Raw genomic sequence first — 12,140 nt, forward strand, 5'->3', positions numbered from 1 at the left:
GGTGAAGGATTCCGAAGCACCCTCTCCTCCTGCTCCCACAGCACTGAAATGCGGTGCCCTTTCAGGCACACTGAGAAACACCCTCCTCAGGCAGAGATCTAGGAGGTGATCACGCAGAACGCTTCCCACATTGACGAGGGTGTGAAAGAGGCTTTCGTAGGTGGCTGGCGAGTTGAGTTTCTGATTAACATTTCACTGGTGTTGCTTTCTTGTGTTTTAGGGCATATACAGCTTTTGAAGGCACCTTTTCATTATTCACATCCAAAGAGTTACTTATAGGACTAACTGAAGCAAGGCTGAGACCTGGACCCTCCTAGTTAACAGCATGCTTAGATAGTGCTTAAATACAGATTTCTTTAAACATAAAAAAAAACCAAAACAAACAAAACCCAAAACAAAAAAAACCCACAACAAACCCAAACAACCCCCCCCCAAACAACAACCTCACTAGAAAGAAAAGATCAGATCCTGTTTTGCAGTAAAATACTGCCTGCAGCATTCAGTTCCTGAACGATAAAAGGTATCTCTATAAACATTTCCAGTGATCTTAGTCCTTGTCCTATTTGTTGCATCCTGCCCTAACGATACCCTGCACTAGATGCTGGCAGGTAGTCTGCACATGCCTCATGCTATTAGGCTGACTTGCGGACACTTGTTTAGGAGATGGGTTAGTCAGCTCTGCTACAGCTCATCAGAAAGATGCGATTTGACATCCTGGTAACATTAGTCCTCCACAGAATTAGGTTAAGGAAGCACAGTGTCTCAGTATTTCACGTATGTAATTGCAGTTACATAAGCTATTCCTTGCAGTAGGGTGCACATGACTCCCACAGAGATAATGCTCTGGGGAGCATCTCAGGTGAGAGGGTGGTACTGCACAGTGGCTGTACTTCAACAGTCCTGTCAACAATCCTAAAATAAGCCATTTCTCCCCCAAACCTCTCAAAATGACACCACTACTCCCCACTTCTTCTGCCACAGTAAAATTGAAAAATGGTGAATGCAAAAAAGTTCGGATCAAAGCATAAGCCTTTAAAATAATGCTTTTGTATAGGGTGGTATCTACTTACTATCCCTGCCGCACATCAAAGCGAAGTGTCACCCTATGGTCTCAGAAAGTGTTTTAAACATCACCCACACAACTTCTATGTGCCTAAGGGAGAAGGATCAGTGACCAACACGTAATTTTGAAGCAATTTATCAGAGGAATTTAGGTCTTGACTTCCCCCCTGTCCTGATCATGTGTACATGGGATCTTATGAAACTTCCTGAAGTTGCTGCATTATTAAAAAGCAAAAGACATTAAAAAACCTGGAAAGGAAGCACGTATTTTCTGAGTGTGCAGAGTGCAGCACTTCAGTAGGACTGGAGAGATGAAGCTATTCTGGAATGTCAAGTGACGCTGCCCCGTCTGAGCCAGTGCAGACCACAGGTATGCCTAGGAAGGTAAACATGTACCTGTGGAGCTTACAGTGAACATTTCTGCCTGTGAGACCTCTCTCAAATGCTGCCAGAAAACATAACATGAAAAGGGCATTACTGCATCCAGAGCAAATACGGACCCAGATAGAAACAACATCCTTTGCAAGTCTGCAGTGAGCAATGTGGATTTTGGTTTGTCATCACTGACCGGAGCATTCTCTTAAGACTGCTGCTTCAGTTTCAAGTGAAAGGCAACATGTTTTCACTGCTTCTGAGCTGCAGAGTAAACAACTGACACACAAAAGGCTTGAGAAGTTCAGTCCTAAGGGAAAAAAGGAATTCTGCTACATCATGCCAGTACAACCATTAAATAGTGACATCAAGCAGAACAAGAATAGATGAATCCAACATGAGAAAAGAGAAGGTAAAAGAGAAAAATGAGCCTTACGAAATGGGGAAAATATATGGCAAAAAATATCCACTTCCAAAGCCACGTAACTGGACATTGCTAGAGAGACAGCAAGTTAGTACTTCCGTAAGGGACACAGGAAGACCGCGTTTCCTGAAGTGTCCCAAAGGGATACACTTATCTATGTATTTCCAGCTCTGATCTCTAACCCCAAATGCAAAGCACACTCATGCTTCTGCACGTCCTTTTACACTTAAAAGTCTGCCTTGCCACTGAGAATCTGTTCTCCTGTCTCACAATCTTGTGTGCTATTACATCTTTCTTTTCTCTATCCTTTGTGCAATTTTACCTTCTTAGCCACCCAGAATAGCCACGAAGACCATTGTCCTTTTCAGTTTATTAATCCTACCCTTGCAATCTTCCCTTCACCCGCTCTTCTTCTCTACAACATCACCTATCTTCTTGTTCAAACTTGTTTATCTCACATTTGTACAGAAAAGATCTTGCAAGACTTCTATCTCACTAGCACCCAGGAAACGGCACCTGCTGCCTCTAGCTCACTGTTTTAAGCAAGGGTACCAATAAGCCTATTTCCCGTATTGCCACATCACGCAATAGAGGAATCATCCTCTAAAAGCCCCATTCCCTGTTAAGTTTCTGTTTGCCACAAGACCTGCCTTGATGGAAATGAAGGCAACAGCACTCAGATCACTGTCTCTGCTTCTTTCATCTCTATCTTTGGCTTGCCTTAACTCATATTTGAAGCTCTCTGGCCCAGGACTAACTCTTCAGTCCATATTTTTACAGTGATTCAGGCAACAGTAGGGGCTGTTGGGCACTATTAGTAGAAAGAACAGGAAATCAAGTAATAAATAAAGGGGATCAACAAGGTGTTTAAACCTAGCTTCTCTGATGATTCACTTTGACAGCTAAATGTTTTCAGCTAAAGCTGTGCATTGTGGCCTGCCTGTTTTACTGCTTTTCCTCTGAACCCAAGCCACAGAGGCTGTATCAGTTGTACCCCAAGCCCAAAGCATTGACCACAGCAGAACCACAACTACTCCAAATTTAGAACATTAATCTGAAATACTCTGTTCAACTGCTACAGACAAATCAATAGCCGTATTTTTCCCTAAATTCCAATAAAAAATAAATACATTTCAAGCCTTAGCTGGAGGTGTGCGTGGGGGGAAGCATCGCAGCACTAAAACAGTAATGTGTTTGACCCTAGCAGTGGAAGGATTTCTACTTCCTCAGAAACTAAAAGGCAGAAGGAAATCCATTTATCTGACAACAATAACAGAAATGCTTTCTGGTTTTTAAGGTGTCACAATGAAGAATAAAACCTTAAACTAACATAAATGACGGAATGATGGAGAGCTGAAAAATCTAAGGACATTTCTGTTTTGCTGCTGATTCATTCTGCAATGCAAAGCCTGCCTGCCACAAATCACAAATTTCAGTAGACACAAAGCTCTGCATAACTTCACTGTAGCTTTCACATTCAGAGGCTGGAAGAACCCTGTTAGGTCATCTCACCCACTCGCTCAGTTCAGGATCACACCCAGTGGTATTTTGCATGGTTTTGCTCAGAACAGAAAACTAGTAAAAGAGCTAAGGTGCCATTAAAAATGAGCGAGGAATCAGGGCTAATTAACATCAAGATCTATACAGTGATAAAATGAGGATAATGAAGAAGCTTTCAGATTATGTTTTATATGCGTATTGACAACCCACTGGGGGTTACCGAAGTATCTGTAAACAAAGGTTAACTGCTGATTACATGCTTTATAATTTCACAGTTCTATTTAACATTACTCTTTAGCTGTGCGTTTAACTATCATTTCAGCACAGCTATAATGGTAAACCATGGGTGAAGATTCACTCCACTAAAACCGCCTGCTCCAGTAGTTGTATTCCAGTAATCAGTACAGATTCTGAAATCACACCTGTATTTTCCATTTTGCTGCTTTTGAATCTATCAAGATCTTTCTTGGTATAGACCTTAACCTAAAATCTTGACCATGACCATGGTGTAAAGTTTGAGTCAATTTATTTCTTAGATCTTCTTCAGCCAGCTCTTTTATACAATATGCTCTTTTTCTCCTCATAGCCTGTGAATATGCCAAAAAGCTCCATATCAGTGCACTCCAATCACTTGGCCTTTGGAGAGTTCTCCCTCATTCCTGTGTTTCCACAAAGCAAATCCAAAATCCTCTCTATTCTCTCATCTTTCCGATAGCTTTTCTCTGTCAGCTTCCTTGACCAAGTCAATACACCAGAACCATCCTGTGCCTTCTATTTGACTCTACTGAACACCTCACCCCATAATTTGGATACATATTCTGCCTTTCCCTGGAAATCAATTCCTCCATTTCATCCTTCAAATTGCTACTGCCCACATTCTCCTTTCCACCCGGATAATCAAAATCTCATTACCTTGATTTATCAATCCCACCTATACATTCCTAAGGACCACATTAGCATCTCTAGATTCTTTGCAAACATGATATAACTTCCAAGGTTTCCCCTTCTCCTCTGAAATGTGATACTGGAAAGCCTCACAACTGTAAAGGCTCTGGCCATCTTCCTCTTTTTTACCTTCTGCCCATGCGAGGGCTGATGATTTCCAATATCAACATACCTGCTGCTCTCACAAGCTTTCTCTCTCATTCAAGCTTCTCTAGCTACTGACATTATCTAGAAGTTCTGCAGAGGTGTACCAGAAATGCACAAGTTGAGGAGGTTCCGAAGGCCAAGAATGCATGAAGTTACCTCAGCACCTTGCTCTGATGTAGCCATTCAAATTGCTTGCTGAGCTCTACTTCTGTGTTTTCTACAGCAATTTAAAGAGCAACCAGATAGGTGCTCAGAGACCTCAAATAGTTAGCCTAGCTGTTCATTTTGCTAAGGAGCTTGAGTCATGCAAACACACACCTGACTAGCTTTAAACACAAAACGACTGGCTGCATCCTATGATACTAACAACAGGATAAATAACTTACTTACAGCTGCACCGTTTTGCAGCAAGTGTTCAGACAAAGGTAGCTCAATCAGAAGTTCCCCATTCAGTAGGGAAGAGCAGTAAATGAATCAGATACAGGGTTATTTCTTTTAACAGCAAACTGAACTATTGGGAATGGGATCTTTGGGATTTTATTCCTCAGCAGATTACAATTTACAGCTTTCTCTAAATGGAAGTGTAGGTGCGGCATTTACAAAACCTGAAAGCCAAAGAGGTAACACAGAAACATAAATGGCTATTGACCTCTTTCTTGCTATTTAGAAGGTTTTGGGTTTGTTTTTTTTTTTTTAGGTTGGGTTTTCTTTTCAAGTCAGAAAAGACAAAATTTCAGGAAGAAATCATAGAATAGTGTTGGAAAGGACCTTACGATCATCCAGTTCCAACCCCCTGCCATGGGCAGGGACACCTCACACTAAACCATATCACCCAAGGCTCTGTCCAACCTGGCCTTGAACACTGCCAGGGATGGAGCATTCACAACCTCCCTGGGCAACCCATTCCAGTGCCTCACCACCCTAACAGGAAAGAATTCCCTCCTTATATCCAATCTAAACTTCCCCTGTTTAAGTCTTAACCCGTTACCCCTTGTCCTATCACTACAGTCCCTAATGAAGAGTCCCTCCCCAGCATCCCTATAGGCCCCCTTCAGATACTGGAAGGCTGCTCTGAGGTCTCCCCGCAGCCTTCTCTTCTCCAGGCTGAACAGCCCCAACTTTCTCAGCCTGTCTTCATACAGGAGGTGCTCTAGTCCCATATCATCCTCATGGCCTCCTCTGGACTTCTTCCAACAGTTCCACATCCTTTTTACGCTGAGGACACCGGAACTGCACAGTTCACCCATCAGAAGCCAAGATCCACCACAACTTGCTTTTTATTTATGCTGCAACCTTAACCACCATTACTTAGTGACCTCAAAGGAAGGGCTGCCTTTTGCAAACAAGTGAGGAGAGTCCAGGCTTGCCCTGGAAAAACAGAGATGCAGACAGGGAGCTAACAGTATAGTTCCTCCCTGCACTCTTTCATTGCACTGCACACCTAATCAGAGTTGGAGGTTTCAGATAGTCCCAGGGGCCTATCTTCAGGTGATCAGGTTAGAAACAGATTTTATCTGTTGTTTGCAATGCCCAGAATCTTCACTTAGGTTCTGCTTCCAGGGAAGTGAATACTAGCGTATTTGCAAACTAATTTGTCATAGCAGGCCCATTGTAAAAGACATGGCTCACAGGCATACCCGCCATGTATTTCTAAATGCATCAGAAAATAATTGATGTTTAAAAAGCTTCAGGCACTTTGTTTAACAAAGAGATTAAAAATAATGCCAAATAAACCCTTTTCTCATCTGTTTGATATACATGCTGTTACATGTTTTACACTTACTTAGGCACAATTAACTAAACCTGAGATAGTGGCAAGGCTGCCAAGCACAGATCAACTGCTCACTGCTTAGACAGGTAACTAAACCAGCTTCAGTTCATTAGAAAATAGCTGGAAACAGCTCCTCACTGGTTGTTTACCTAGTCTGAAAGTACAGCACCTGACAAGAAAACTCAGAAAACTTCCAGGTTATACAAGATGACCAAGGTTATGTATTTAATGATCTGGATGTCCCCAAATTTCCTCAATTCCTAGATATTTCTGATGCATGGATGCTTTAACAAAAAGCCAACCCAAAAAGAACACTACCATCCCTCATCGCCCCCCCCCCCCCCACCAAAAAAACATTCCTATCAAAGTGCATGGCATGGCAAGAGCTCCAGATACCTGAAAAGGATTAGAAAATAGCACTCCAGAGGATGAGTCAGGAAACAGGAGAAACACAAGGGGAGAGCCCTGCTGTTCAGATGGACTGATGCAGTCAAAAAATTCTTGTTACCAACCTTGTTCTGATAAAACCTTTTTACTGCGCCACAGTTTCCTGCTGACACCTCAAGTACCCATCCTATTCTGCCATCTCCCAAAAGAAACTGACAGGAGTCAGGTGGAAGGAAATTAGAAGGGAAGCACTGGAATTTCTGAGAGAAAGTACACAAATAGAGAAAGACAAAAGGAACAGGATAGTCAACAGGGAAGCTGATGAAAGTGATTGAGATGAAACAACAGAAACAGCAGCTTGCAGAAGAGATCTGTAAATCCCAATGACAGAAATGCAATCTGCAATCAAGGCAGCTGGTAAAGGTCATTCAGGGACAGCCCAACAGGAAAAGGGAAGGACCACGAGAACATTTAAAATCTGATTTGCTAAGCAAGGGGGAGAAAGAGCAGAAGAGAAAACAGAAACACTGAGCAAGGAGGATCACTTGCCATTCCTTCAAAGGTCCCGCTTTAATTCTTTTGACTGACATGCTTTTTAAAAGCCTCATCCGATAGAGACCCCTATAAGTCACATAGATTAATCCATCAAGATAACTTTATCTGAACTACTTCAGGTATTTTGGAGATCATCTTCACATTAAATAGGTAACACAAAACACGGTCAGATTCCTTTCCTCCAACAACAAAAAAAGACTGAAATCGCAACTTGATCTTAACATTATCTACATGGGAAAGAAATCTGTTAGAAGACTGAAGCTACCAGATAACACTACAATGAGATCAGAAAGCTGGAAGCTAGCAGTAGATGTGTTTAGACTAGCAAGATAAAGAGCAAAACTGTTGTAAACCCACACTGCACCAAATTAATTTGCACAAGCGCCAACCTACTATGCTGGTGTTCTAAACAAAGAACGAAGGATGTGTTTTAAAGAGCTGCTCTTGCTCAGAAAACATTCACATTGTTAAAGGAATTTTTCTGTGACTTGCTATGGCCTACTTTGTGCAGGAGATCAGGCTTGATGACCACAATGAGTGCTCCATTACACTGTAAAATTTACCAGCCTCTTACCTCCTTCCCTCTTACGTCACTGTTACATTCCATAGGAGAAAGTGATGAAGCTATGCATGGTCTGTGAGCCTGTATCTGAATCATAAAGAGAATTGTTTCTCAGAAACAAAAACCCCTGCACCCACACCTGCCTACCTCTACATTTTCAATATTGCAGTTGCTATGAGGATTTAATCACATTTCTACAGTTAGCAGGCATTGCATGACCCATTCTTGAAAAATAAGCTGCTCTAAAACCTGCTTTTGATTAAATCTTCTGACATATCTCCAGTTATTCCACCTCCTTCTGTACCAGAACTTGAACAAAAGAAAACATCAGTCCCTGTGACCATGTTATAGGCACTACGGTTGTAGAAAACAAGTGTTGATAATAAGGGATAAAATCATTACTTCAATTACTTAAAACCCACTAAGCATTGCAGTGCTTAGAAGTTTAATGATGGCATAAGGAAACACACAACTCATGAGACCAATATCAAGTTCCTAATTCAGACTTTAGAGTTATCATTTGTAAAAATATATACACCAAAAATGTTAAAGGTCATGATTTTTGCCATGGACATTGTGAAAACAAAGTACTCTTCAACGTAGAATGAAAGCAATAAACTTCAAACAATATAGTCTATGACTGAGTGTAGGGGCTCTTGACAGAACTGTCCATACATTTTTATTTGTCCTTAATTTAAATTCCTAAATTGAAGTAAAATATTAAAAAGAATTGAGAAAGTTGTTAATAAAGACTTCAGCAATTTCAGCCTATTTAAAGACTTGGACAAGAAACTGCCTTTAAAAACGCTCACTCACACACTTAGAACCATTCTCTGCATTTTGGAAATATGATTCTTTTTCGTGTTTATGGTTAGAATGAATGTAGCATTTCTGCAACATGGCAGTACTTACTTATCTCCAAAGAATTTTCTCCAGAAATCTGCAGCATCAGCTTTGGTGATACGGAAGTTATCACCCTGGAATTGGCCGTTTGGAAAGATAGCCTTGATTTCTGCTAGCATGTGGCTGAAGATGAGGGACAGCTTCGTGAGGTTTCTCCTGCGGACATAATAGGAAGAAAAAAAGTAAGTTACATCAACTCCTTAAAACTGAATAAATTAAATCAATCTTTCAGTACCTTGTATATCTCACGTATTTGTGTAATAATCACTGACACTGGAAAAACACTGAGCTTTCAGCTGAAAACACATCAAGAAATACAAATCCCTAATTTATGTTTCCACACACTTCTGATGACATATTTATCAGAAGTCTCCAGGAATATAAAGTCACTTGTTCAGCAACAGAACAGACTTCTCAACTGCATATTCCAATACATTCTTGATCCCCATAAAGATTAACCTTGTGCAGTTCTATTTCATTTAATACTAATTAGACAGCTAATACATGTAAATAATAAAACCCCTAAACAAACACCACCATACCAAAACTCTCAAAATGCCATCTCATATGTGACAAACCTATTTCATTCCAGGTTTCTAGAAATAAACCCATAGCACAACTGTGTATATACACAGCTAAGATTACTGGTTTCTTCCCACGTCAATTTTCTCCTTTTTATTCTTTTCAGCTTGCCCTTACTGCAACTACTTCCCATTTTCTTTCTAAATGCCTTCTCTTTAGTTAAAAGTTGCCTTCAGTTTTCGGTGGCATGTTAGAACCAAAGATCAAGCTTCTTTACTATCAGACCACTTCCAGAAGCCTTCCAGATTTGTATCAGTTAAACTTTATTTCATTTGGGCACAGAAATCCCATTCAGTATAGCGCAAAGAACATAGCACCCTTAAATGCAAGTAATCCTTTTGTATGGGAAATCTGTGGGAGATTCTGAGGAAAGGAGAGAGAAGAAGGGTGAAGCAACCTTTATGCAAGTTTCCTTCTGGAGATTTCTTGGATGATCTTTGCATTAAAAAGTAAAGGAAATTTTCCCACCTGGTAGGTGAAATAAGAGACCAGCCAGAAGACTGCACAGTTCCTGATGAAGAATTTGTATTCTTATGTATTTTAATGAGTTAGGAGTGTCCTGTGTCAAAGCCCATTCACCTTTCACCATCTCAGGTACTACTTGCTAGTGCCTCGAATAAGCTAGTGAAAAGCATAATAAAATGCTTACCAATTCTGTCATTTTTTACTGCTTATCGACAGTATTTCATATACATTTACACTTGCACATGAGCCCCAGCAGCATGGAAAGATTTAGACAGGGTTTGACACGTGCTCACTAAACCGCTTTCAGAATGCTCAGAATCTCAGAAAAAACCCTAGCAGCTACTCCTCTGAACAGACTTGCTGGGGTCTTCCTAAATGAAAGCTCAGCTTCGTACTGAAGCTGCACTTCTGTCATCTGGGTTTGGGAGTAACTGAGGAGATTCCTGTGGAAGCTGTGCTGCAGATCTTGCTACCAGGAAAACTTTGATAAAGATGATTATTTTGAAAACATAATTCAAAACAAAAAACCAACCCCCTGATGCATGCGCTCCCTCCCCTCAGGTTTCAGATTGGTTGAAGGGCTAATTCCTTCCGAGTCCTTTAATTCCTCCAGCATAATCAGCTGTCTGTAATTATAATGCCCAACTGTTCCTTATTTTCTGGATTTGTTCCTTGCTATCCCCCATCCTATTTCCTTTGTACTTGAATTACAAGCACATGTTCTTTATTATTTTGCTCCTCAGAACTCAAGCCTGATGCAGACAGCAAGCAACAGCTATTTTAATGTTGCTTTCTCAGCCTGCCCTAGACCCACGATTGAGCAAGAAGCTTTCTGTACTCAGGACAGATGCAAACACGATCAAGTGCAAGTTTGAACGAGCTCTCCCTTGCCTGGTACACTGTGTATCTGGCTACATTAGCAATGTACTGTGCTGCAGAGGTTCTTTTCAGGAGCAAACATACCTAGTGAGCTCACTGGATTCAAGAGGTTTGAGCCCTGTCTTGAACTAAGGGATGAAATCATGTATAAGTGCTATCTGGGGCACTATCCTTGCCTGGAGGGGAGCCCATGTATGTCTGCATGCACATGTCCATGTACGCACCTTGCCTGTTAGGCATACTGCATAGTACATGACCAGAGCCAAAACCTGGCAGGAACCAGTCTGCAAATGCAGTTACAGACATGCACCCAAGTGGTTGTATCTAAATCACAAAGCCTGTTCCTTACCTCTTAGAACAGCACTATCACACAAAGTTCATCAATACACTTCTGTTGTATGAGTTGGTTAAAGTAAAGTAAAAAGTCAAGTTACTTTCATTTGTATTTGTATAAATAAGAAAAAAATGTTTTCATGTCAAACTAATATCTGACTGCAAAGCCAAAGCCTGACTGCAAAGCCAAACAACAGCTATAAGCTTATCTGCGCCCAAACATACATCACAGCATGTATGCACAGCAGAAAATAGCAAACTCTTCATCGTTTATATGTGTGTTTCCTCCTGAATTTTAACAACTGCCATACCAGATGATTAGGTCATGTTTTCCTCTGGTAGCAAATCACCGTAATAATCATGTATTAACTTTTCACTTATACATTTTTCTTTAGAATTGGAAAGCACCAGTTGCACCATTTTTGCTTACGTATGCTTTTGTGATACCAGATCTCAGTAACTTCTTGAGACAGAGATAAAAAGCTCAGTGATTTCAGAAATGGTTTTAGAGAACCATACAAGGTGCAGAGATGATACCATCAGGGTGGGCCAGGGATTCTTCCTACTTGGGCATTTCACTCTTCTGACAACATCTATCCATTTTAGCACATGTACTTACAAAGGCCTTTCCCAAGGCATCTCTATCAGCACGTACTCCACACTATCCACCTGGAAGTCTGTGCAGCTCCATTCTCTGAGTTAGGATAACTCCATTCTCTGAGTTAGGATAACTCCATTCTCTGAGTTAGGATAACTCCATTCTTCTCCACCCACATGAAGATAGAGCAGTGCCAAAAAAATTTCTATCTTAATTTCCATTCACAAGTGTAAGACCAGGTATTGAAGTCCTATTTATTTGAAAAACAACAACTAAAACCATCAGCTTTGGCATTTGGGTGAATAATCCTAATGGAAGCCAAAGAACTGGTCAATCGGAACCACCTATTTTATGTCTCATTCCTACCACAAGGTTGTAAAGAATCTTTACCAGCTCAGTCTGCATCTCTAATCATAACACAGGGTTGTATTCTCCTGGTCATAGATGAAGACTGTTGTAGAGGTAGAGGGACAACTGTACTGTCAGTCTGGTGACACTTGGGAGCTGGGCAGATACACGAGAGACCCTTAGACTCACTGGACTCTAGCACGGGAGAGATATCTTAAGGGATCACACTGGAGCTACACCTTGAAAAGATGTTATCCAAATTATAGAGAAACAATGGTTTTAGTGCCTCAGCAGCCAGCCTTCAGGG

The 12,140-nt window shown here is 41.0% G+C and overlaps 1 protein-coding gene across 3 annotated transcripts in view; it reads right to left on the minus strand.

Annotated features, from left to right (window-relative positions):
• CBLB (Cbl proto-oncogene B) overlaps nt 1–12,140 on the minus strand; it is a 121,551-nt gene that overhangs the window by 54,292 nt on the left and 55,119 nt on the right. For all 3 annotated transcript variants that reach the window (XM_061350566.1, XM_061350564.1, XM_061350565.1), the window contains exon 4: nt 8,638–8,784. In XM_061350566.1, coding sequence (XP_061206550.1) covers nt 8,638–8,784 — 147 coding nt within the window. The remainder of the gene's footprint in view (nt 1–8,637; nt 8,785–12,140) is intronic.

The sequence above is a fragment of the Neopsephotus bourkii genome, unplaced genomic scaffold (genome assembly GCF_033783945.1).
Source record: "Neopsephotus bourkii isolate Nb327-2 ecotype Australia unplaced genomic scaffold, CSIRO-AGI_Nbou_v1 NB_532, whole genome shotgun sequence".
Taxonomy (NCBI): Eukaryota; Metazoa; Chordata; class Aves; order Psittaciformes; family Psittacidae; genus Neopsephotus; species Neopsephotus bourkii.